We start from the raw sequence: 27,767 nt of genomic DNA, 5'->3' as shown, positions 1-27,767 counted from the left end.
GCGCCGGTTCCATCACTACGTACGACCGACAAATTGACAAAATGAAGTTAATGAAGGAACTCGGTTTGGAGCTAAAATTTCAGGATTGCATTAATGGGCATGTTTAGAGATTAAATTCCCCCCCTGCCCTTGCACTGAGAAATTAGTTTGGAAGGGCAGGACCCCCGGTGCCAGAGCGGAGCCGTCGCAGCCCTGCCAGGCAGCCGCACGCCTCCGGCAGCACCGAATCTCCGGCAGCACCGAATCTCTGCCGAGCGATGCCCAGCCCAGGCTGCCGGCTTGGCTGCTGAGACAAGCACGTTTTGATTCTAGTGCTGAAATGGCACTTGCAAAAGAAAAAAAAAAAAAAAAAGATTTATTCAACTATTTAAATCTGCCAAACCATGAAAACAGCTTTTTTTTTTTTTTTTTTTAAAGTATATAAATATTTGGCCCTCCCTCTTCACCACTAACAGGTTCAGAGGCGCAGGGGGGTGCGGACCAGCCCCTCACCCCCCGCATCGCTCGGGTAAAGCCTGCGCCGCTGCAAGTCCTTCTGAGAACTGGTTCCCTGAAACAAAACCAAACCAGCAAAACCCAACGAAAAAGCCCCAAAACAAACAGGACAGACACAAGGTTTGTTTCCACTACTGTCTCAGTGTACTTTATTCTCCTGCTGTCTACAGCTGAACAGCCACACAGGACAGAAACAGGTAGCACTGAGGAATGATCAGATTTCTTCCCTCCACGCCCCCTCCCCAACTTCAGGAATGGCTTTTTCTTTTTTTTAATATTTTTTTTTTTTAGGAAATCCCACCCCACCTCGAGAAACAAAATAAAAAGAAAAGGCATTACTAGAAACGTGACCCAGGCCTCTCCCTAGTCCGTGCTCCGGAGCTGGCTGGCTCTCCCAGTTCACAGAGCTCCTCCTCTCCTCTAAACGCCTGGGTTTTGGTTTTTTTTTTTTATTATTTTATTAATTTTTTTTTTTGTACACTGGTTCAAAGTCGGCACTTCGACTGCAATCTGAACCCAGCACTGAAAGGCACATATCTGATACCCTGTACAAGAGCTAGTGTGGATGCTGCAGTGCAGATGGGCAACGAAAGCGGACTCCGCTGTAATGGATCCCAGGATCAGAGTGGGAAAAGGAAATTGGGGAAATAAAGCAGATCCTTGCCTGCTTTTTAGGAAAATAAAAAAGAAAAAGAAAAAAAAAAAAGAAAAAATACTGGCTAAGGTTTTCTACTCTCCCTCCCACAAGCAGCTTTTAAAAATGCCCATGTTAAACTGCAGATTCAAATGCTGGTAATATCACAGCTGCATTAATAAAAATGAAATGAAAAATAGTCTCAAAATCCTGAACCTCTTCCATTTTTTGTTTTTTGTTGTTTTTTCTTGGCTTATTGCTGACGATCCTAGGATAAGCAAGGGACTGTTCCTCAAAAGCAAAAGTCTCATTTAAGAGGAAACGAGAGATTCTGATCCTTCATGTGAAAAGATGTTGCGTGATGGGGGAAGCAGTAAACAGCCAATTCATTTCTGAGTTGCCCATCAGACTGTTACTACTCTATTGAAAAAAAAAATTAAAAATAATCATTAATGGGTTCCCCTTTTACTGGAAAGACCAAGAATACAAAAAGGAAGTATTGGGGAATGTTTGACACCATTTTATTAATCTTCAACTGCAGTGGAAAAATATAACCTTTTACAAGTGCCGTCTTGTGTAAGCTCAAGTCAGTATATATATATTTTATATAAATTTCTTTTTTTTTTTGTTTTTGAAGTGCAGCAAGAGACCAATACCACATTAAATTTGATCAAATAAAGAGCACAAAAGGCCAAGCAGTTTCCAAATGGCATTTTATCAGATTTTGTTTGAACATTGAATTTATCCTCATTTTGCAATCCAAAATATTACCTGAAGTTTTATTTTGTTTTTCAACTCTTTGGCACAATTTTTGTGGGTGTTCGGGCTGCTACAGTACAAGTCAGGAGAGATCTTTCCCTTTGCGTTCTCACTGCCAATTCGGAGCACTTAACGTTTGTAGTTTTGTTTAGGTTTTTTTGTGGTTTTTTTTTTTTTTTAAGCCTGAAATCTCATTTGACAATTTGTTTCTATTCCCTCTAACGCAAGAGTTTTGTTTTTCCCCCATTTCTACATTCACAGTTGAACAATATAAAGGAAGGAAAGGCGCTTTGATGAAACGAGATCATGAAAAGCGTCACTCAGAATGGGAGCTCTGAACATTCGTCAGTGTTTCCCTAAAATAAAAAGCCCTAAAGAGCGACTTTCCTTTTTTTTTCTTTTTTCTTTTTTTTTCTTTTTTTTCTTTTTTTTCTCCTCTTTTCTTTTTTACATCTCTTACGCTGCATCAGTAGACTGAACTTCGGTTAGTTTATGAAATGCAACAGCTAACCCTTTTTTTTTTTTCTCTTTTTTTTTGTTTTGGGAAAAGATAAACTGCAATGACTTGAAGTTGAGAATGTGGATACCGCCTCATTCACACACACTCACTCCTAGACTGAAAATCCTTCACCCCCTCCGTTTATCCCATGCACCGACAGCATCGTGCGGCAAAGGTTAGAGCAGGCGGCCGGAGACCCAGGCTCCGTCTCTCTCCAGCAGCCAAAGCCAGACCTCAGACAAAGAGCACCACAGTTGAACCCAGTTTCCTCTCCTCCAAACCGGCCGGTTTTCCCCTTCTGCGCCGGCCACGACAGAGAAGCTAGTCCTGGTCTGTCGGAAGAAGAGACTTGCTCGTTACTCGGACAGAAATCGGGTCGTTTCCTCTTCCCGAAGACGGCCGATTCCAGGTTTTCTACGCAAGTCAGTGCTCAGCTCGCTAACAGCGCTGCTGCTGTTGCTGCGGCGGGATTTTCAATGTGGTGTGTTTCAAGCCTCACTCACTCATCCTCTCATTCCCAAACATTCAGCATCCGTGCACACTCCTCACTTCCGGGTTTTTTCAAAAGATTGGAGATTTCCAGTGGGGGTCTCAGGTGTCATCCCAATGGTAACAGATCTGCAAGCAAAGAGGGTTCGTCAAAAAAAAACTAGAAAACTCTACGTTTGGGAGCTAAAACTAGCAGTAAGTGGAAAAAGATGACTAAAAGAGAAGTAATAGGGATATTAAGGAACTTGTCAAGGCGGGGCGATGAGGCTGTAACAGACTTGCTCTCCCAAATGTAGACACACCATCACGCCCCTCTCTACAATCTGCTCCTTTTAAAAGGCGCTTCAGTAGAATCGGACTATCCGTAGAGTATCTAAGTTGGAAAGGACCCATAAGCATCATCGAGTCCAACTCCCCGCTCCTCGCAGGACTCCCTAAAACTAAACCACAGGGCTAAGAGCATCGTCCAGACGCTCCCCGAACTCCGAGCAGGGTCGAGGAGTCAACGGGCTTCAGTTACGCCGCGTTTGGAGGAGCGCAGGATCGTCCCCCTGTGAGCAAGGGCGAGGCATTTTGCCAAGCAAGAAGCCCTCAAGTCTGCGCCCGGTCTTCCGAAAGCCAAGCAGTTCACCGTGTTTCTGGGTTTGTATTTGTTCTGATATACAAGACCACAGATGGGGCTTGTTTAGAGAAAAATAAATGCGAAACAACCTTCCAGAGAACAAGGCTTTTGTGAAGCTTCTCTCTCAGACTCAGGAGTTTAGCCAATTTCATAATTATGCAACATGAAAAGGAGGTGGGTGTAATCCCTTACCAAGCTTGATTCTTCAGTTTTCTCAGTTCTTTAGTCGCCCAGGTAGCGAGGGTTTTTGTTTTGTTCGTCTTGGATCTTCTTCCTTCAGTTAGCAGTTCATGTATCATGGGTCTAGCTTCTACTAATTTCAGTACATCTTTTCCAAACGCTGTACACAAATCCCTGAAGAAGAAAGAGAGGCTGTGAGGCTCAGTGCCACAAACAGATGTGCCAGTACCACTCTTGATCAGCTCTCGCTAGCAAAAAGAAATCTGACTCACAGCTAATGTCCTTTTTAAAATGCTGCATATGGTCACTAATTTCAGCAGGAGAAGAGCTGAGCAGTTTTCTGATATTGTGACTAACTGGAGACATCCAATCTCCCGTCCAAAGACGGATCTCCCTGATGTTCCCATCAGCTCTCCCTAAGTTCAACAGAAAAGATTATAACACCCTGACCCGAGCTCCTCCATACCCAAGGAACTGAAGGTGAGGTGTTTTGTTTTTAAGCCCAGGTCATCCCTGAAAAAGAAAAAAAACCCCTATCCAGAATTTCTGTAACACACCTCCAGCTTTCACTGGTACCTACTGGTTTTCACCCTGTCAAAGGACCTCACCCACATAACCGCTTCACACCTTGGGTTAAACATCCACCGCTACACTGCAAAAACCCAGAACTGATGTTAAATACCTCAGACCGTCATGAAAACCCAGTTTCAAATATTAAGACTGTTGTACAAAGATTTCTATCTACCTAATGAGAGTGCCGTCGGCTGAAATAGGATGGGGATGCTCACCCTATCAGTCCTGCAGCACACGCCACTACTCCGTCGGTGTGATCCTCATCTCCAGCAATGTGGTCAATGTAAGACAGAATAAATTCTACTCTGGGCTGCACCAGCATCACATCGGCTGAAAGAAAACAACTTTATTATAGCAGGGGGAAACACAGTTCATGTCTAATAGTCTGCCCTTTAAAAGGGATTTCAGTGTAGCCCCAAACAGCCAGAATCTGCCCCCCCAAGAGCTCTCCAAGATAGGGAGGGCCCTAAACCCATTCCCTGCTCACAGCAGCAAAGCGTTTGCTCCCACAGGGAAGGGAACGAACAAGGATATGCCCATGGACGCGACCACAACTGTGGAACAGCTTGTCCAAGCAGAGTTCTTCCTATCTCCCTTTGCCATTTCAGGCACAGAAACACCACGGAAGGACAGAGTACTCACGGTGCACATTTTCTTGGTCTCCCTTCAATCCCTGGATGATGCCAGTGTAAGCTTCCAGGCAGCCCTCCCTCAACTCGTTCAGGTAATCCACCATGTCGTAGTCAGACTGGAAAGGCCACGGGAAAGCACGCGTTAGCAACGGCCCCGATGAGGTGTGCGCAGCCTTTACTTGTTTGGGATTTTAACGAAGGAACCGGAGCGAGCACCGCTGGCTTACCTTATCAACCTGCGCTTGGGATGCCTGCTGGAGGGTATTCAGTACAACATCTAGGTACTTCTTAAATTCTCCTCCGATGGCAAGGGCAATATCGCCAAACACCGAGAGAATCTGAGGCTTCACAGACCTATGAACGTTTTCGTTCTGGAAGAGATTTCAGCACCATTACACTCAGCTGCACTTCTTTTCAAGGGGGGTGGAGCTAATAAATTAAGACATTTACTTGAAATTAAATCCTAACCCCCAATAAATTTGGATTCCGTTCAAATAGTAAGCAAGATAGTTGTCAAACACGAGATCTTCAGAGCATGCCTAACACTTCTGCTTCTCCCACCTCCCACTATCCTCTCAGTGTGCAAGCCAACTGTTACTAACTGGCTAATGAGAAGGTAAACACTCACCCCCAAGTTCTCCAGGAGCAGCTGCATAACCTCATCACAAAAAGGCAAGATGTTGGATTGCAGGACTCTGCATAAGTCACCAACCAGGCCCACTGCAGCCAGACAAACCTGCAAATAGAACAGCAAGTAAGACACCCACCCAGCGAGTCAGTCTTCCACACTCTATCCTTACAGCTTCAGCTTATTAAAGCACTAAGTAGTGGTGAGAGTTCGCGGCCATTAAAGCATCGAGAATAACGACCCTCATATAGCAGCCGATGAGTCCCTGCTTCGTTAACCATTTCTATCACAAAGCTGCAAAGAGCTGAGCGTGCTTCACCAAGGGGGAGGGCAAGAGATCCAGGTGCCAATGAAGTGACAGGTACTCGCGCTGAACAAATGCGGCCAAATTCAGCAGCCGGGTGCTCTAAACACGCGCCCCACGGCGAGTACCGTGACTCGACCTTCTAATGGAAATTCGCAGCCAGTACCAAGCTCTTTCCTCATCAAGGCCAACTAACATGTGGCCACTGTGAAAACACGGGTGTCAAGTCAATGAAGCCTTCTGCTGAATTAAATACAAGAGAGTTGAAATTTGTGCGTGCAGCCAGTAATTAGAGAAAAAAGTCTACGGGGCTCCAATTTTGGTTTCATCACCAGAAGCTGTGGTATTTTACAGATGCACACCTGCTGAACTCAGCATCTGTGAGCAGATGAGAATTTAGAGATTGTGAACACAGGGCTGCCTGGTTCGACCTCTACCTGGTACTCAGCATAGTTCTTCAGTCCAATGCCAAGGAACGGTTTGAAGGCATCCATGTACTTCAGAAACTCTCCACCTAAGACTGTGCAGGGAAAATATTCTAGTTAGAAAAAAAATTCCAACCTACAACGTATTTGCTGGAGTTCAACAAAACAGAAACCCACCATTATATTCCACCCAAACCACCGGTAGCTGTACGTTCTGCAGCAGCACAACAAATTGATTCTCACACAAAAACTGAGCATCAGTGAACTAGGTCCATTTGGACTAAACTGAGATTCGAAAAAGCTCAATTCTTTGCAGGCCTCTGAAGACACACAAACCCTGTCTGTGCTCAGAAAGGATGCTGAGATCTCCCTGACTGAGCAGACCCGTCAGAGGGAGCGGGACGTGGCAGCACGCTTCAGACAGGGTTCGGCACTGTTACGTTGCTTTGCATCAGCTGAAAACTCTACGCCTTTTCACATCGCTTTACTGCCGTAACAGCTGTAACGTCTTCCTTTTGGAAACAGCTGCTCAACCTCTTCAGAGCTGCGCAGTTCAAGCAGGGCATTCTTCAGTATGTTTACATTTAAGCAGTATTTGATGTAAAATGTTTCTGCTCTTCTCTGCCAACCTTCTCCAAGTCACTTGCATTACTCAGACCACACACGCAGCCTTATCTATCCGAAAGTGAAAAGGCCTTTGTCCCAAGAGGATACGCACTTTCATTTTTACTTGCAGGTTAGCTTGTAATGATCCCATTCGGTCTTCTCCTTTGCTTCCCAGCTTCCTCGGGCAATCCCACTTAACGTTCCCAAGAGCAGAGGGGTACCCACTAAAGACCTGCTCTCCAAAACACACCAGCGTTGGCAGGGGCTACTCCAAAAAGCCAAAACTAACTCTGCTGCACTTACAAGGTGTCCTGTGTTCTCAGAGCCTCAGCAGTCTAGCCAGGATAACGGCCTCAGGAAAGAGGGAAGGCTCAAACGAGCCTCCTTACGGACTGACCTCCCTGAAGACTCATTTCCAAATCACGCGTGGCTTTTACCGGAGATGAGGCAGGGGCGTTAGGCAATGAGGTTACACGTAGACTTTCAACAGCACCAACTTTCACACCCCTACGTAGCATGTGACAACAGAGCATGTCCTAGAGCTCCAGGTGACGCCACAGCCACCAGCTTCTAAACCTGAACCACGAAGCTCAAATTGCCTGGAATACCACAACCCAAATTTTATTTTATTTCACCCAGTCTGACCCACTCTAACGCTGGTCTTTGCCACCATGATTTCTTTTAAAGAATAATAACTGTAAATCCACCACCGACAAAACTCCACAAAACACCCACGGGCCACAGGCAGCGGCAAGTAGAAATCATTACGATAATGTTCGATCTGTCCTGCAGCAGCACAAAGAGACCAGGTTCCCGTTGTGCTGGGCACTGTACAAAGTAGCACTAGGGTGGGTTTTTTTCTGGCAGGATTTGCATCGTAGCCAGGTTATTAACGGAAAACAAACAATTCATTCATGAAACACAGTCTAGCGTAACCGGCCAGTCTCAGAGCTTCACAGATACATGTGGTGAGATGTGTGGTCAAAACCATACCTCAAGCAAAACCAGGAACTAATGTTTTTTTGCCATATAGTCAAAAAGAGAAGGAAGCAAACCAGTTCTGTCCCAGCTTTGCCTTCCCCCACCAAATGCAACCTTGGCTCTGCAGCACAATACTGACCTTCTACCAGGGTGCTGACTGCCATCAGGGCATCCTCCTGCACGCCCCCCGAGCCCGCCGTGCTCTGGAACATTCTCAGCAGAGATGCCATCACCACGTCGGAGATTTGCAAAGCATCCTGGTGCTGGACCTTCCGGAGGACGTTCTGGGCGGGAACGGAGAAACAAATTGTAATTGCTTCCATCTATGCAAGGCTGAATCGTGCCTTTCTGTCTCCTGCGCTAGCTCCGAACACTCGTGACCATGTTGGGCTGCTAAAAAGGAAGCTGCTGTCTGAACTCTGTTGCTGCAAAAATATGCTTTGTCAGTGCAAGTGCAAAGTCCTATTCATTTTAGCTGCATTCAATGTTCCAGCTACAGAACAAGCTGAATTTACCTTTCCTGCTGCATAGGCTATTCTCTGGGCTTTCCATTTGTAAGGTGGCATTAAATGTGACCAGCCCAAATTTGGCCCTATAAAAAAAAAGCCCTTTTCTATCACAGCAATGTGATGGTAATCTCTTACTGCCAAATACGGGTTGCCTGTAAGCTTTGCTTCTAAATCACAGAATTAAACTTCAGAAACATAAGAATGTCCTTACTGCTAACTGCAGTCAAACCTCTCCTACCTGGGATGAACAGAGGATAAATTAACATACAACCAACACAAAATAGGTTTACAGGAAGACGGTTAGCACTGAGGGGTTTGAAAAGCAAAGCTGATTTCTGAATTTCTGCCTGTCGTACCAGCAGAGCAGGGTGGTGAGCACACGCGTGCTCCGTGTTATCCAGCACGTTACAGTGAGCAGAAGGGCCGAGGAAATCCCCAGGTAAATACCTGGGCTTAACCTACGCTCTGCTCCTACTGTTACGGTTCTGACCGTCGCTTTCAGCACGTGAACTACAGAACACAGCTTTGATGCATCCTTATTTAAAATAAACGTGCACTTTCTATGAAAAGGGAAAGACTGATTCCTTAACCTGTGGAGGAAAATAATTATTTCAAGTCTGATTCTGCAAACTGAGTCACTCCAAAGAGACTGACTTTGTTTAAATAATTGGGTTTGATTTTCTCATTCCATTTCAATATTAACAAATGTTTTTCTTCTGCTGGATGTTCACAACTGTATTTCCAGCAGAAGAGAAAAAGTACATAACAAAGTAGTACACTTGACTATGTCATGCTGAAAAAAATCTCCCTGCTGATTTTTACTTAGTGGTATTTAAGTATCTGCTGCAACTACTGTAAATACTTAAGGTTCAGATTTTGCAATAATGAAGAAGCAGACATTTACAAATTAAAACTAGCGGTTTAATTCCACCTGTACTACGCTTCCACAGGCAGAGGTGTCCTGAAAGATCAGCGATCGCTCTGTGCCAAAAGGAGAGATTCTGGATACCGAAGTCTCCCCATTAAAGCCCACAATAAGGACAGATTATTCCCATCTACCCATTATTTGAAAAAATTACCCTAAAAATTGGAGAGTGAAAGTAACAGCTGATGCTATGGGCTTTTGAACAAGAGGGATGAGTTAACGATTTCTCAAAACAACCTGGAGACAACACCCTGGAGACCTCCTAACCTCGCTTAAGAGAACAGGAAGCTGAAGCAGGCTGTTACCTGCGAGCGAGGAAAAGGCTCCTTTTAATGCGCTAATGGAATGGGAGAAGAAGTGCAGAGAATAGGTACCAGCACCCGACAAAGGAACACATCCGAGCAGAGACAGATACTCTGCTCTGCTCAGATTTCAGATTACATAGTACTCTGCTACACCTCCAAAGAAAATGCTCCTCTCTCCTCTGAGCCGCAGAGAGCTGTGCTGATGCTGAATCTACGTCTATGAGAGAGTTTTAAAGCAGCGCCTGGTAACTGTTAATAAACTAGGCACGACAGCACAGTACCACCCTTACTGCCATGCAAACGGGAGAGCTTCAATACCCAACACCACACATTTCAGAGGAGGCTCTGATCAATCTGCTGAGCCGTTTTGGGGGAAAAAAAAAAAACCACCAAACGGCTGTTTTCAGTGGACTTTGTAGGAGTAAGCAAGGAACTGCAACGCGCTAGTACTCCAAGTCACATGGGCTGTTCATTACCAGATGTTTAATTTCAAGGACACTCAGTGCATTTTAATTAGTGCCATTTTAAATAAGAACACCAACCACAAGAGGCAGATGAACAAATTAAAGCCCTTATGGAGTTTTTTTGTCTGTGCCAACCAAAGCGATTGTTCTGCCTGTAGCCAACATAAGAGCCAATCTGAAAGCATATACAATCTTTAACACGCGGTATACAGTGTTCTTTATTCATATTGCCCTAAATTTTTTAAGTCGTACTCTACCGAAGCCTTCTGAACCTTGTATCACCTCCCACGTGTCAGCTGGGACACAAGATCCAATTTCCTCATTCAGATCTCATCAACAGGACCAAGTCTGCATCCTTGGGGGCACAGAAATGTCTCTAAAACCGCCTCTTCCCCATAACCACAAACACAGGAGACAGGCACTTACCTGTAGAGTAGCACAAAGAAGAGACTGAAGATCATTGAACTGGATTCTGTCGGAAGTGCTCTGGATATGAGACTGAAAAAGAACAAAACCCCACACGTGAAAAGCCTGTGTGAAAAGCCTGCATCGCAGTTAGTGCAAACCCTGTGCATTTTGACAGCACTGCAAGATCCAGAGATTCAGTTTTAAACATCGGTTTCTTCAAATTTAAGACAAGAGGTACCGTTCAGAAGCTTAATATATCTACTATCTATACAAAAAATAAAATCACGATACCATAATATATGCAGTCAGCATCAAAACTCATTTTTCGACACCAGATGAAGCCACAGAACACCGAGGACATCACACCTACTTAAACCTTAAACCCCTTACCGTAACGGGGGTTTCAGACTCAGGTTTGCCTACCTCCATCTGCAGCACTTGCTGAAGTCGTTCCATGATGACCAGAGTTGTCTTTTGGACAGCAGGGTAACAGTCCTTGGCACTGTTTTTCACTATTTCCATCAGAGATTCATATGCAGAACTCCTCAAGTTATTCTGGTGTCCATCAGGTCTGTAACAGAAGGAATATATTTGCAGCTCCCAGTGCTCAGGCTTGCTTAGAAACAGCCTTTTTTTTTTTTTTTAGTAAATCAGTAACAGCTAAATTTCAGTGTTGTGACAAGCAGAAGCACTTGCATTCCTGTATTCCAAGACTTGAAAGTAAATGAAATTTGTGAAGCCACTTTTGGAACTTTTTTTTTTCATTTGCTATTAATAATGACTTCCAATATCTTCAGTCACTGGCAGCAAGTACAGGAACAGAAAAAGCCTCAAACCCACATCTTCCAGCGTGCCGTTACCCTGCCTCGAAAGAGATGGTCTCAAGAGGTGAGCAGCATACATTACTACCTCTCTGACATCCCTCCCAGACGTCGGTGAGGGTGTTAAATTTGAAATAAAGACAGCCGAGATCTGTGCTAAGATGACTGATGGGCTTCAGAGCCTTGAGCTAAACACTGCACTTCTGGTCGGATGTAAATTAGACAGGAAAAGTTTAGACTTTGAACTGTTCAGACAGGGACATCATTTAAGAAGAAGTAGTCCTGCAGCAAAGGGTTTCAACTGACGATTGAACTGATCCCAGGATTAAACTCTGAGCTGTCAAGATTTATGCGACCTTCAAGGCAGAAGATGACTTCAGCATTACCCTTATTTTTGCACCTGCAGAACTGAAAAAAATATTTTGCCTCATCTATTTATATTTCAGCTTAGTTGGGAAAAGGACGGTACCTGGCCTAACTAGGTCCTCAGCTCTTCGGGGAGCACCTGGCGCTAATGTAAATGGATGTAACACTACAACAACCGCCACGGCAGGAAACCACCACAGTAAAACGAACTGTACGACACACGCAGATTTCTAATTACGCCTTGCTGCAATCCTGATTATTCAGTGGCTTTGTAGCCAACCTTGAAGAGTCTTATGACTACTGCACAAAGATGTGCAGAGTCTTCAACTGTGCTGGGAGACTTGAAAGTAAAACATGAAAGAGGCGCTCTTGGAGGAAACCCCAGACTTACTAAAAGCAGATACGGACAAAATACTGAGAAATTATTCTGTGTGAATAAGCTTTCTTCTGGGGATTAGAATTCTGTATTCCATGTGATACCAAAAAAGCCTGGTTCTGATAAAACACCATTCAGATCTAAGCTGCAAGAGAAAGAGGACCAACAGCCTGAAGTAAAAAAAAAAAAAAAAAAAAAAAACAAAAAAAAAGAAAAAAAAAAAAAAAATAAAAAAGCACATTATAGCAGAGCTTAAGCCAGCCAGTTTAGCATTACCTATCTGCAGTCTCCAGAAGCTTCTGAACTATTAGCTCAAATGAAGAGGATAAGCAGTAGGTTGCTGGTTCTTCCTGATCATCAGCTACATCTGCAGCTTCATAGGCAGCTTCAGCAAGACTAGAGAAGGCCTGAAACACAGAACAACCATTGCTATTACTCAAATGAGTTTACCCTCACAAGTCCAGAAACATGTATTCCAACAGTTTTCATTCTAACAAAACAAGCCCCCAAAAACCCTGAACGTGCAGGATTAACAACTCCCTTCACTGAACTTTGGTCAACAGCGGTGAAAACATCAAAGACTTAAACCGTAACGTTAACAGGCACGGCAGTCACACTGTCTGCAGACAAGTGTCCACGTAGCGTTCCTGGTCTCAACAACCGGTAGCTGTCAAGAAGCAAACTGAATAAAGGCAGATTGCTTGAACCTTGCAGGATACAGACAGATTCATACCCAGCATCATCATCACAAGTTAAAATCCCGGTTTAGACAAGGCTGCGGACTGCTCAAATTCCCAACTGCAGAGCGATTGTCACTGCTCAGAGACAGGTGGATTAGAAGAGTTGAAAGCCTCCTGATTTTCATTTCAGTCTAACAACATATAGTAGTCATCATCTTCAGAAGACAAAAGCCATAGCTACATGGACTTTTGCCAGGATCAACGGATCAGGGAAAAGCTTCCGTGCTGACTAGAAGCCTTCAAACCTCTGGAATACTAAGAGAACAAATTCTGTCATTTCTGAAACTTGTTTTGACATGCAAATACTCATCTCAAGCTCAATTCTTATTGAGCAGCTCTCTTAAAAGGCAGTGAGGGACACATCCTCTTTATAGTGAAAGATCAGATATGCTACTTGGTAGCAGACATGCATCAAGACGATGATATGACTGAAGTTTGCAAACCAACCCAAGGGACTGCAGCACCGTAACTGAACAAAAAAAATCTCATGCTCCTCAATTTAGTTCTGGAATCACTGCAGCAGGCGTAGGTAACGGAAAACAAGGTCTCTCGTCCCTCCCTTAATCTTAAGGCAGCAATCCAGTTGCCCCCAAGAAAAAAACCTAAATCCCAACATGCCTTTTCTAAACAGCTATCACACCTGTGATTGAGGACAGCTTCCACAGCATTTTCAAACTGAAGGCAACTTCTACACTGTGAATACTAGCATTTTTCACCTTAAAATCCATTTCTTCCTTTACTCTTTCCTACCAGAGCCACAAAACAGACTTGAGACAACTTACAGTCAAACACAGTTGCGTTTGCTGGATGACCAAGGTGTGAGTCATCTCTGAAATCCATTTAGATGTCTAAGTATATATACGTATGCATGCATGTATATGTGTGTGCGTGTATTCACACATATGAACATGAGCTGCGTTCCCCTTGTAGATAGAAACTTATCCCATGTCCAACAGCGGAGGGGCAGCCTTACCCAGCACACGTTGGAGGCCACTCTGGGCTCGGCGCTCAGGCCCTCCATCAGACACTGCAGCAGCGGAGCGAGGTAAATGTCGTTGATGGCAGCTTCAGGAAGCATCTCACAGATCCTGCCCACGGTCCAAGCAGCTGTGTCTCGAACCACAACGCTGGGGTCCTTCATTAGTTCTATTAAAGTTGGCATTGCCTAGAACATCATTGCAGGCAGGAGAAAAGTGTGATCATATGTGATATATGGAAATAATACGAGTTTGCCACTTGTTCTGATTTTACTGTATTCCCTACAAGCTAGCAATAGATCTGAGAGGGGGAGGACAGTCTAGATCCAGTCAGGCCACGTCCTCTTATTTTAAGATTTATAAAGTTATTTCCTAGGGGAGAAGACTTGAGAACAGAATACCTGACTCTGTGTCAGAAGTCCTGCACCTCCCTGTGATTCAGAGCTACATAACCCAACTATCTGCCTGGGGCCTACCAAATCTCTCTAAAACATGATTAAAAGGTGGCATCCTTTCGCTTTTCCTCAGATTAAGAACAACGTGTAAAGCAAGCATTCTCCTCCAAATAAATCACAAAGTTTTTGCTCTACAAGCCTCTCAAGAAAACACAATGAATCTTACCTGTATGACTAGTGGTTTGAGCTGGTTCGGTTCTGGTCCTTCCAAAATGCACCCAAAAGCCATCACAGCTGCATCTCTGTATCGCCAGTCTGGATTTTTAATGTGTTCTTTAATAAAGGGCAGTACGTGAGGAACAATGTCATCTTCACAGCAGGTCGCCAGGAGCATGAGGCAGACTCCTGCTGCTTTGCAGGGGTTCCAGTCGTCGTCATCATCGTTTTCATCCTAGGAGAAGAGCACCCCTGGGTCAGTCTGGGGGAAAATATCCCTTATCACTCACAGGCAGTGCCATCCTGTTGGATCTACTGCAAGTAACGTTGCCTTATTACCAGGGGTTATATTTAGAAATTGATTCAGGTCTGGAAGCACTAGCTACATCTCTGGCAGAGAAGCAACCCAAGTTACTTGCATCATCTGTACCTTTCCACCCTGGTGCAAGGCTGCCAGCTCTTCACTGACGCACCTACAGTAGCCTCACACATCTTCCAAACTGCTTCTCTCTCATCTAGGTTGAGATTTTGTTGCTTTGATCCATGCCATCGCCTCACGGAGTGGCCTGCCATAGCAGTTAAATAGCTTCTTCCCCCCACTGTTAGCTCAGTCACTTACCGAATTCCTTTGAAGCTGTGTACCTGTGATTCTCTTAGCTGTTTTATCTTTCCTGTTTTAACAAGCACTTTAGAACCTCTTGCAATTTAACTCTCCGCATCCAAGCGGACAGCGATACAAAACAAACAGGGAAACAATTCCCCGGATTCGCTAAGAGCACCAAGCATTTTCCCAGTTCATTGCAACAAGCCAAATGAACTCCATCCTGTATGGCTTAATTAACAGTTTTATTTTATAATTAGACCTGCTGTAGCAAGTGATTCCATTAATTTTGATTAGACTGTGAAAAACAGTCCAAAAAAGTCCCTGTGAAGTGCTTAACAGGTACTAAATAAACATGGACTTCACAGTTCAAAAAGTAAAGCTCAAGAATTCCAGAAATTGGATCTCCAGTGACGCAGAGACTGTATAATGGTTTTAATTTCACAAACATTTTGTTAGGAATACAGATAACTATCAAACCCCATCAGAAACCATAAATACAAGCATGTGTTAACAGAATTCAGCATAAAAACAACACCGCATGCAGTCTCTCAGTCTCAGCCCTAAAAAACGATGCATCATTCAGTCAGAGTGGTGCATGATGTCTCATCACAGACCAAGGACCGCCACGACACAGTAAGGACTACCCGAGGGGACCTAAACCCTCTCTGGGACCACCAAGCACATCAAGAAGTCACCTACGCAAGGGAGCAATGACCACCGCTGACAGTTTGCTCCTCCACGCCTCAGCAGCAGCGCTGTCCCAGAACTTGAAAGCAGACACGGTACGTATTTTCTGACACGCAGCAGGGATTTCTGCAACTCACCTGTTTTGTTAATGTTTGTGTAAGAATTGGGACCAAATACTGTAGTGCTCCCTTCGCATAAAATTTGCTAGTGTGCTCTGGAGGCCTTCCTTGCTCTGCTGCCTGGAAAAAAGAAAAGGTTACAAAATGATTTTCAGCGGCTATACAGGCATGAGGTCTGAATTACGAAGCCCAGTGGATACAAATTCTCTTTTGCGTGCTTCCCTCTCCTTCCCAACACAAACTTTAAGTTACCATAACACACAGGAACCTCAAGGACACCCTGCACCAATCTCAGTTAAACATTCAATAAGCAAGTTCAATTTGCCATTCCATACACGTACAGAGCCCCTCCTCACATGGTACAAATATAAATATTTTCAGTTTGCAGTTATGTATAATTAACAAGTGACCCCAAGCAGAAGCAGCAAAAGGTCTTCAGTGTATAAACTAAACCTACGTGCTGCTGCCTGTCCTTTTATCCTTGCTTTTTTGGGCATTCAACATAAATATATATTTAGCTACTTTTAAAGATGGATATGATTCATCTTCAAACTTTAAGCTATTATTGATCTGTACAGCTAATTTATGCAAACAGCATCCGCATGCAGAACAATACCCCAAATTCATCTCCAGCCCCATCCATTTTAAAGGATAACGATTATTTTTATTTCACCCCATAACTTTATACTTAACTCAGAGATAATGTATTACGTAGAACGGAACCAATCTTTTTGCGCACTGGGGTAGGGCTAAGTCGCTCACGCCCGTAGCAGACCCCAGAAACCTTACGTGTCAGTGTAAGAGAGTCCACTAGGCCTCCAAGACAGCAGGTAATTCAAGAAAGGCTTTCCCTTCAACGTGGCACGTTTATCTCAACAATTCGAGATGCCATCTTAACGAAGCGACAGCTCAAAGATCTTCACGATACTGAGAATTTTCTGGTATTATACTGTGCCTAGTATGCATGCTTAATGTGCATTTAGGTTAACCTTACAGGAGTAGCTTGAGCTGACTTTGGAATGCTAAAAAGAAATCAGGTAGCTGTCACGTACCATTTGCAGAAAACTAGCGCTTGTATGTCACAGCGTGTTCTCGTCAAACCTGTCAGAGAATCTTTATCTCAAGTAGTTTCAATTCCCAGCCAGGCTGGCGTTAAACCATTTTGCTCACCTAAACGGTAGTTCATCCTCATCTAATCTAGTAAGCGAAACGGATTATATTCAAGCTATGCTAAGAACTGTACATTAGGCCACAGAGCCTAGAAAACAACCCAAAGAGTCACTAAAGGGAATTCCAGCTGGTGACCCCTGTGCAATCTTAGCTACAACCTTTGCATTTACCTCGAACGGCACAACAAATTAATCGTAGCTGGGTAAGGCGGCTGCTAGTGCCCAGGCCAGCAGCTGAAAACTAAGCCGGGTACCACACCTCGTGTCGAGGTAACAAGCCTCGCGGGCTTCATGCAGCCTCAGCTTCCGTCACAGACACGCATCGCATCAGAGCGGCACGCGATGTCTCAGCACGGGGCCAGGACTGCCGCGCGAGGGGCTCAGACGGGCTCCTCTATGCTATTCCGCTTGGGAGAATAGAAGGACTTTCAGACGGGGTTCAAAGACGTGATTTCAGCAGTTTCACATAGATGATCACAAGCATTCGCTGCTTTTCAACAGTCATTTGCCAGCTCACCTCAGATGCCTCTATAGCCAGGTCCATCTCCTCATCGCAGACGTTTGACCAAAACTCTATCCCCTGTAGAGCCACCTCGTCTATGTCACTTTTCATTGCTTCAATAGTTATCTTCAGAAACAGGAAAGAAAGGAGGGGAGAGAAGGACATTTTAGCAAGTTATTTCTCCTAAAATACATGCCCCAAATTTTGGCCAACTGGTACGAGATTGAAGACTGTCTGAAATTGGATGCCACATTAGAGTTACTGTTCTTGAAGACAATCTCCTCATTTAGAAGTTTATCAGCCATCAGCGCCTCGGGAGCGCTGCAGAGCAAGCCAAGCGATCTGCACTGTCCTGACTTTTGGAGTCTCAAGTCTGAAACACCCGATGCCAGTTTTACGGATTTTACTAGGAGAAAGGGATTCACAGCACAGTCACAGCCAAAGAAAAACAAATCGGGAATGCAGGGACACTTTTCCTCTTGGATTAAGACAAAGGAGTACAGGAAGATTAGACAACTCCACATGAGAAACCTGAGTACTCACAGCAAAAAGCGCAGGACCCATGTATGTCTCCATATACTGATAATAAAGGGACATTATCTTCACCAAATTCTGTAAGGCAGCCACTCGTACCTGTCAAGAGTAGAAAATGGATCAAAGACGTGACCTTCCCGAGCGCTCCGAAAACCAAGCACAGTTGCAGCCTACCACAGATGAATATCCCAGCCTTTCTGCCAATTTCGTTTACTCCATGCCCAATAAGGTCACAACAAGCGGCGTAAATCCCCCTAGTAGTTTACTGTTTCTAACTTTAGGTAGAAACCACATTTTGTTAAGAGTACTTACACGCGCACCAATCATTTAACAGAATACTGGTTATTTCATGTAACACTTTTCAACTGTTTTTTGATGCTAGAGGTTCTAGCCAGCTTCCCCAGAAAGGCGCAGTGACAAATCAGGGCATTTATTTTCACCCACCCTCATATCATTTTCACTCACCCTTGTATCTGGACACTGTGTTGCTTCACAGACTACTTGCATAATAAAGTGCCTTTCAGACTAGAAGAAGAAAGAAAAGAACATTAGAACTGTATTACAAAAGCACTGAAGTCTCCGCAAGCCTTCCTACGGAGGATGTATTTTGAGTCTGGACTAGTACAATCGCTCATAGAGCACTTCTAAAGATCAAGGAATAGTACAGGTTACTATTCACTACTGTATTTTAAATAATTTCTATGGGAATCCCAGGCTTCCATTTTAAAAAGAAAAAACAAAAAAGGAAATCCTACTGTTTCTTGAACTATTTCAGCAATTGCTTCAAGAAAACCTCAAAACTCAGTCAGAACATAATTTTCTTGAAGGGCAGTACCTGGATATTCTCGCATTTCAGTAGGAACAGACTCGTGCCCAGGCTATTTACAGTACTGAAGCCCAACAGAAATACGGTCTGAATGGGTCACGCACCTCCAGTCTCAAATTTTGAAAGACTCTAGTTGATCCCAACCAACTCCCCTGCACTAGGCAAAGTTTTCATTAAAAGACCTTCTAAGCTGAAGGCTCAGTATTAATTCCATCTTCCCCATGCTCTCCCTGGTAGGATAGACTTAATCTGAGAAGGAAAAGAAAAAATCAACAGATTTTTCTGTACTGAAAAGACTCTGATTCCGAGGCCCCTATTCTGAAGGCTCTTACAGGCCTTCCTCCCCCACCAATTTTCAGAGGCAAAGTTAAATCTGGATTGCTGCCACACCACTTGAAAGAAAGTGCTGATCCAAGCTTGTACTCTTACAGCAGCATTAGAGAGTAGAGTTTGATTAGGAAGCAGAGCATCGAATAGGCTAAACTCTAAGGTCAGTTCAAATTTATCCAAAAAAAGTCAATGACGCTTCCTTTCCATTGATGATTCTCTGAAGATTTCCACAGTATTTCTGCACTACAACGAGAACGTAACGGGTTTACAGAAATGAATCCAAGTCTCAGTTGCAACAGAATTATGCATCAAAATTCAGCGTGGTGCATGATTTCTCATCACAGACCGTGGATTCAGCCCTTGCATTTTAGGCCAAGAATTGTTACTGCTTCCCCCTCACCTCTTTGTCGAAGTTTGCTTTGGTGAATTCCAAAGAGTTCAGGAGTGCATTAGTAGCTGCTAGCTTCACATTGTTGCTGGGCTCTTCCTTTCTCATTCCCTGGATGATGGCTGTCAGGATCTCATTGGATTTGTCCTGAAGCTGCTCTGGATCCTAAAAGGAGTGTTGATAAAGTTATTTGGCAGCCAAACAGCTTTCTCTGTATTTTAAAGTACCCTCAAAGTTTGATCCTGAAATCTCAAGCAGAAGTTTTAGGACCTTAAGGCCAAGAAGCTCTTTGTTTCCTGGGAGCACCAGAAGGCAAATACAAGGAATTCATACACCGTTATGTCTTTACGGCCTCTGGGACAGAGAAGACTGAACTGGGCGCAGGTATTCCAGATATTCAAGTCATACTTGCCAAATAAACTCCACTGTTTGAAATAATAGGTCAACAAACTTCAGACTACTTGACTTCATTCAACTAGCAAGTTAAAACCCACTGTTTTCCAGTTCCTTTAGATACTGGGCGGAGGTTTACACCAGCACTTGCGGTTGATACTTTTATTGGTAAAGTTACAAATTTTTTTTAGATATAGGGCAAAAATATATTGCCTGGACCCGTAGCAAGGACAGGTAACTGTTAAGCACTCAAGGCTTAAAGAATAAAGCTATGAACGTAGACTAAAGATTTAAATTTAAGACCGCAAGATCCCCAAATAACTGTATTAATTGCTACAGCAGAATTTATCCAGCAGTAGATTCCCAAACTATGGCCACAAACTGTGTCACAACACGACTGACACAAACTACAAAACTCTAAGAGGGATCTTGGTTACAAAATACCCAACCAGCAAGCCAGGGCATCCAAAATCCAAAGGCCACTGACACACGCCATCCGAGGAAACAATGAACATGTGCTCAAGTCTTGCACGGACTTGTAACGGACAACGCTGGACCTGGAGCACTCCCCTGTGCAGCTGTAGATTTCCTCTTTTATTTCATTGACCCTCCGCGAAGCAAACGACCTCCTCACTGAAACTAATCCCCTGCAGCCTGATGGAAGCACCAAACACAAGATTTCTCCTTCTACTCCACTACACCGAGGTTCAAGCCGCGATATGCCACGCACGCATTCTCTATGGCATTCAGTGGCACCAGAAAAGCAGCAGCTAATTTTGTTAGACAGCACACAGGGTTTTTGGAAGCAATTCAGATCAGATACTTGATGCAACACATCGCAATATTGCAAACTACACTGATAAAACCGTGACACTTTTGCAGAAGGTGCCTCAAAGAGCTACATATTCTTGCCCATGCATCAAAAATTCCTATATTAAGAATAAAGGGACTCCTCACGCGGGATGAGGGTAGTTGTCAGGTTTCCCCAACACAGAAAGGGATCAAACACTTATCGCTCATCTGTAACATTTTTTACACAATGGATGCTCAGCCCAAGTTTTATAGCAGCACCTCTCACCACCATACAAGCGCAGCGACATATAGACTTAAATCTGCACCTTACGAAAGGCGACCTGGATTTGTGCTGGGAAAGCAGGTCAGTCCTTTCAGCCACTGTCCTCGCGTGTTTACTGCCCATCCTCCTGTCAGCACAGAGACATCCTCCGGACAAGTATTAAACCACCACTTAAAATATACTCACGATATCCTGACAGATGTATCCAATGGCCTCCAACGTCGACTCTTTCATGTGCTCTGTACTGTGCTGATTCGTAACGTTCGTTACCAGCTGGGGAATGAGTTCGGGCCACTGGTTCATGGGGATCTCCGCACACGCGATGCCGGCCACGCACTGAGAGGCTGAGCTGGGCCGGTACGTTTCTGTACCCAACGTCTGCAAAACCTGCGGGACAGAGATCAGCAGGCAATGGTTTGATGGCAGTGACCAAAGAGAGACGGGCGCTGGCTTGGCACCGAAGCCATCGCTTGATGTTATTCCAAACACACCCCCTCCCCAATAAAGCAGTTTTCTCGTTCTGCTGTAAACGACCACGGACAAATAACATTTGAAATGAACTTGGCCGTGGCTGCCCCTTTGAGGAAGTGAGATACAGCTGTGCGATTACACGTACTGCTACCACATCCTTTAAATCCCATACACAATGCTACGCGCCATAACGTGCAACAATGACTCACTGAACAATTCCTCCCGGCTCGTATTATAAAGCAAAATTGCGAAAGCTAAACAAATTGTGGTTTAACCCCCCCAAAAATACTGGACTGTTTATGCCAAGATAATCTGAATAGGACTGAATAATTTTCTTCCATTTTAATTGCCATCAGATGAATTATTTTTTTGTATACTTCAATAACTGTTCCTAAAAAAATGAAGGGGCATGCGTTTGTTTCAGCATTTCCAGTTGTACGTCTTCGTTTTCCATATATCCACTTAACAAACGCTGTACTTCTAATGGTTCCTTACAGAAAACTGCAATAACCTGGGTTTGTAAGCTTCAGTACACAACACTGACAGCTCCTGTTAACAGCATATAGCTATCATCAATGTAAACAACAGACTGAAGCTGTATCACCATCACTCGCCCAACCTTAATTTTGCTACGTATGGATTCTATTAACACAAAAATGTCATAGAAAGCATACGGCCAACTTGCATCAATTGCACAACTCTTGTATATCCGAGCACACCTTTGTTCCCATCAGCCAAAACACACTAAATCCACTGGTTCTGCCATTGCAAGTCCTGAACTTTAACTACCAAAAAGCACAGGAGTCCTCAGGCAAATTCCCCACCTGCGTGAAAATTTGAGAATATCATTTTCTATTTGGAACTTGCAAATTTTTGACTATACTCTACTCTGAAAATTTGCTAGGCCCCGTGGAAATACGTGTGTTCAGACACAGAGTGTGCTTCAAAGATGTTAATATGGATTGTAAAACAGTTGAGGAAGCTGTTCAAGTAGAAGAAAAAGCGAACATCAACCCAGTTTCAATCACCCAGCGGGGAAGCTGTGCCCATTAGTTCCTGCAGTCGCATGAGACTATTCAACGACTATTTCCTTGTAAAAGTATTAACAGGTGTGATTTCAAGGCAGCAGCCTCATACCTGCTTCTTTGTATTTACCCAAATACTTCTATCGATTAAACATGCTACGAGCAACAAAGCAAGTGCAGAAGACATCGCCTGTCTCATCAAAGGGAGCAGCCAGCCAACAGAAGAGTCCTCAGGTGGAAAAGGATGGACAAGGCATTCACCACTCATCCCCCCCGCCCCCCGCAGGAAAACAACAGGCGGAGAACCAAAAGTCACCGAACTTACGTAGTTCTTGACTTCCCTGCGGGCGTTGGCGTCGATCGCGAGCCATCTCTGTTGGTACTGGGCCTTGATGTCGGGGTCCTTGGACGTCAGGGAGTTCTTGATCTGCAAGCCGGCTGCCACGCGGGCAACTTGGCTGTTGCCGGGGTTTGCCAGCACTCTGGACAGTTCCACCAGGAAGGTCGGCTGGGGAGAGAGGAGGGCTCAGCACCCCGCCGGCCCCCTCCCCACTAACAAGGGGAAAGAAAAACCCACCCCAACCACCCAGCAAAACGAGACCACGACCCACCGAAGCTCCTTCTCTACCAGGCCAACGGCAAACGGCCGCCACCGCGCAACGACGGTGGCTCTAGCCCGAGATTACGGGCGTTAAGCTCCTAATTAGAACCGCTGGAAAGCGACGTAAGTAGGCATTGACTTTGCTGGATTTTTTTTTTTTTTTAGCTCACTTGAGAGGCTGTTACCTTCCGTGCTCCTGCCGGCTCTAAGTATTCCTTTAAATAAACTACTCAGGTCGTATGCCAAGATATGTATTTTCTGGAAGGATATCAAACATGGCGAAGAGTAACTCACTGCTACTTATTCCCTTGCTTCGAGGCAAACACCCAAACTATAATCTAACACGAGAATTGTTAAAATGTGAAATCAGATGCTTCTCTGGTGCATTACAAATAGGTTTGTAAGATTACAAACTTCCTCCTCTGCAATCAAAGGTGCACAGACACAGATGAAATTACCCCCCACAAAAAGCGCGTACGTGCGGATAAAAATACCTGACATTTGTGCCACTTGCTTTTGGTGAGAGCTAGGGAGAAATGCCTCCGCACTTAAATCCTTCCCTGATTTGACAGCTTTACATTTCAGAGACTTCCGCTGTGTACGAGATACAGCTAAAGTTTCAGCAGCAAAGCTTTCTCATTTTGCCGACCCCGTGAAGCATTTTGCCTACTAAGAAAACCTTTCTAGGAAATAGTGGAAACAGCTGCACCGTGTTCAAACCCGTTTCACACCAAGCAGGAACATGGTTTGCCTGAAAATATTTACCACACGGTTATAAGTAACCCCCTTCTATAATCTCTGTAACAGACCTTAAGATGCATACAAAGATTTTAGGGCACCAAAATCAGCCACTTTTAAAACAAACTTTCAAAAGTTCAACAGAAACACAGAGTAAGTCCAGTACCTCGGACTCCACGTTTTCAATGACCAAGCGCTGCTCTTCAAACTAATTTTAGTTGGGCTATTCAGTACTCTTCAGCATTCAAATTGCAGAATTTGGAAACAAAAATGTGGGACAACTTAAACCAATGAGCATAAACCACCAGAAATACTCTGAAATTTTAATGGACTCGACAAAACCTGAACAAATATACCACACTAAACCACGTCCCAACCATCAAGATTGCTCACGTTTTATACACTGGTTTTATTAAAAGTGAGGAACCATTCAAAAAAGTTCACAGGACAAAATAAGTGTGTTGCTGCCACCTTTGAGAAGAAAACCATACTGAAATTCAAAGGTGAAGAAGCATGCTTGGATTTCTCACTCATAAATTAGCAAAAAAAAAAAGTCTTTTCATGGAGCTTTAAGAATAATTCTAGCTAAAAATGAGAAGCGTTACATTAAGTCTCTCAAACTTGAGACTCAAAGCACATGCAGATGCGTACGACCTCAGCTCTCACACCTACAGAAGTGTCAATGAAAAAAATCTCAGAGAAGGGTCTAAATTAACTACAGGGAGGAGGAGGGGATGACGAAGAACAATTCGCTCTGCGGCTGCATCTCAGTCTACTAACTAGGAGATCACTTCCAGCTCCGGGTGCAGCCCCGCACCTCCTAACCCTTCCCTCTCCGGGGGTCAGCCGGAGCTCTTCCCACCCCTCCCCAGCACATACTGCGATGGGAACGGCCCCGAGCCCCTCATCCTCATCCTCCTGCGAAGCCGAGCCCCTAACCGCCCTCGCAGCCTACCTGGAGCTCCTCAACCCCTGCCCTTCCCAAGGCTGGGCCGTTCCGCGTCCCCATCCCACAGCGGGGCACCAATTCTTAGCCCCAGCATAAGCTCCGCTTCCTCCACTCGCTGCCTCATCCCTGGCTCTCACAAGGCAGCAACTATAAATGAAACCCTGAAAAACTGGCGCGTCCCTCAGCCTGAAACCCAGGACAATGAGCAGCTTGAGTACATTGCCCTGAAATGCTTCACGTAACACAGCCCAGGAAGCTTCAGTCTAACCGGGGGGATCCTAAGACTTAATAAACAGCAATTCAGAGAATTTTAACTCAAAACTGCCATTTAGCGCAAAAGCTGCATCGATTCTGATTGAGGGAATGCTTCGCACACCTTACAACAGAGCAACATAAAGAGTCTGCCACTTTCCCACTTTACATCACCAGCATACGTAACCGCTTCAAAAATGAAGGATGCCAGTTTTGTACGCGACGATAACGCGTGGGTGATGCTGCTGCCGTGCCAGGAGCCACCGACCCCCCCCAGCCCCCCCAGGAGGGCCCGGTGCTGCCGCAGACCCTTCCCCTCCCCTCCCCGGACCGCGCAGCGGCTGCAGCACCGCACCTTGACTAAGCAAAAAATCCTACTCGGCCACCCAGGAGTTCAAGTTCCCCGCGCCGCCCCCGCTCCAGCGCACGGATGAGACCTGCTATTTTTTATTTTTCTTCTTTTTTTTTTTTCCCCCCTCCCCCTCTTTTTTTGCCTTTTTTTTTTTTTCTTAAGAAGGTCACAGGGACAACTCCAGGCCCAGCTTCCCGGCTGCCCAACGGTGCTCCCCTCCTTTTGCTCGGGGTGAAGCCACAAGGCCCTGACCTGCCCTGACCCCCCCCCCCTCCGGCCCGGCCCTCCCCTCCCCGGGCAGGCGGGGCTCCGGTGCTCCCCCGGTGCTCCCATCCCGCCGCCCGCCTGCGCGGAGGGGCGGAATAGCCGGATGCCGGTGCGGGGAGGAGGAAGAGGAGGAGGAGGAGGGAGCCGGGCGGCTCACGGGGCCGGGCGGGCTGGGGGTCGGGGGGGGGCAGGCGGGGAAGGCCGCAGGGCCGGGCGGCGCCCGGGGCAGCGATGGCCGCGGCCGCACATGGCCCGCGGCCGCTCCCGCAGCCGGTGCGGCCCCCTCGCCCGGCTCTGCGTTCTTATTGGCTGTCAGAGGTAAAGGACGCGCTGCTATTGGCCAGGCGCGGCGGCCGGGCGCGGGCAGGGTAGGCTGCGCTCCATGGCGGTTCGGCCTGGCCGGGCGGGGCGGCGGAGGGGGGGGGGGGGGAGGGGAGCACCCGCCGCCGTCCCCGCCGCCACCCCCCGGCCCGTCCCCGCCGCCCCCGCGCGCTCACCAGGTTCTCGATGGCCGCCTGCTCCAGGAACTTCTGCGCCGCCTCGAGCTCGGAGCGGTCTGCGGGGTGGGGGAAGGAGGGAAGCCGGGGGGGGGGGAAACCGGTGTCAGTCAGCGGGCGCGCGGGGCCCAACCACCCGGCCCTCAGGCGCCACCGGCGGACACCGCGGCCGAGCCTCCCTCCCTCCCTCCCCGCCCCGGTTCCCACCCTCGGCCCGGTCGCCCCGCGGCCTTTCCCGCCGCCGCCCACGCCCTCCCGGGGCCGGGGCCGCCGCCTACAGCCGCCCCAGGGGCCCGCGGCCCCCGCCCCGCCCGGCCCCGCCGGGCCTACCCGCCGCCCTCCCTCAGGCCGCCGCCGCCCGCGCCCTACCCGGCGAGACCGTCTTCTCCAGGATGGTGATGAGCTCCATGGCGGCGGCGTGGCGGCTCCGGCGCCGGCGGGAGGAGGGGGGGGAGGGGGGGGGGAAGCGGGACGGGCCGGGGCCGGAGGAGGGGAGGGAGGGGAAGGGAAGAAAGACGGGGCCTGCCCCGCGGACGCGGCCGAGGGAGCGGTCCCGCGCGGAGGCCTGGCGGGGCGGGGGCGGCGGGAAGCGGCGGCGGCTCCTGCTGCTGCGGGCGGCGGAGGGAGAAAAGGGCCGCGCGAGCGGGGCGGGCGCGCGCGCGCACACCGAGCGGGGCGGGCGGCGGAGGGATACCAACAGCGACCCGCCGCCCCGCGCCGCCGCTCTCATTGGCCCTCGGGTCCCGGCGGCGCAGGCTCTAATTGGCGGCGTCGGCCGAGGCGCGGCTATTGGCGGGCAGCGGAGAGGAAGGCCGGGGGCGGAGCTTCCGGCGGCGCGCGCGGGGATGGGGCGGGGCCGGGAAGGGCGCCCCGGCGGTGCTGGGGGGGGGGGAGAGGCGGCCACGTGGGGGCCGCGCCGCGGGCACCGGCACCGGCCCCGGCCCCAACCGCGGCCCCGGCCCCGCACGGCCGCTCCCAGCGCCTCCTGCTGGGCCCCGACCGGACAGCGGGAGCCCCGGGAGGAAACCGGCCTTGGCGTCGCTGCCGCCCCCGCCGAGGGTCGAACGCTGCGCAGCGTAAAGGGCGGGGGGACGGACGGAGACACGACGGGAGGCAAGGCTGCGCTGCCACGGCACCGGATACCCCGCGGGAACCGGCGGTGCCCGGGCTGCTGCTGCACAGCACCGCTGCGGGGGGCACCGGGGCCCGCGCTGCTTTAGGTGCTTAACTGGGTTATACATTTATTTTATATATATATATAAAATACAGTACCGGGATGCGCCCGTCGGGGGATGCAGCCGCACACCCGCGGGAAGGCTGGAGGGGGGGGGGGGGAAGGAAAAATGAATATCTGAGAAAGGGAAGGGCGGAACAAAGGTGCAGCTGAATAATTAACGGCAGGTAAAGGCCTCTCGGTGACTGGCAGGGCTGTAGCTTGCTCACCGGGAGAGCAATTAGGAACTCAATCAGGCTGCAGTGCGGGACTAAACACAAAGGCCAGAGGGAGAAGGGACAATTACCTGGGACCCAGCCCCGGCCTCTCCCGCAGGACACGGGCAAGAGACGAGCTCCGCTCGGGGCAGAGGCGTGTTGGCTCTGCCCTGCCCGGGCAGGCGTACTTCTTCGATTAATCATTCTTTGCTCTGAATATATTTTGGT

General features: G+C 47.1%; 1 protein-coding gene across 1 annotated transcript; it reads right to left on the bottom strand.

Moving 5' to 3' along the window:
* Positions 1 to 1,633: 1,633 nt before the first annotated feature.
* On the bottom strand, positions 1,634 to 26,839 carry KPNB1 (karyopherin subunit beta 1). Its single transcript, XM_075775175.1, has 22 exons — positions 26,478 to 26,839; positions 26,109 to 26,167; positions 22,778 to 22,960; positions 21,143 to 21,343; positions 19,501 to 19,653; positions 18,410 to 18,469; positions 17,954 to 18,043; positions 17,426 to 17,536; positions 15,758 to 15,859; positions 14,340 to 14,564; positions 13,715 to 13,906; positions 12,278 to 12,408; positions 10,862 to 11,009; positions 10,457 to 10,528; positions 7,967 to 8,111; positions 6,253 to 6,335; positions 5,512 to 5,619; positions 5,111 to 5,254; positions 4,894 to 4,999; positions 4,467 to 4,581; positions 3,691 to 3,852; positions 1,634 to 3,005 (listed from the first exon to the last, which is right to left on the bottom strand). Coding segments are annotated over exons 1-22 (2,952 nt in total). The 5' UTR covers position 26,839; the 3' UTR covers positions 1,634 to 3,004.
* Between the last annotated feature and the right edge of the window lie 928 nt (positions 26,840 to 27,767).

This window comes from Balearica regulorum, chromosome 24 (assembly GCF_011004875.1).
Source record: "Balearica regulorum gibbericeps isolate bBalReg1 chromosome 24, bBalReg1.pri, whole genome shotgun sequence".
NCBI classification, from domain to species: Eukaryota; Metazoa; Chordata; class Aves; order Gruiformes; family Gruidae; genus Balearica; species Balearica regulorum.
Note: the sequence above shows the minus strand (reverse complement) of the source record. Positions and strands in the feature narration are given on the sequence as shown.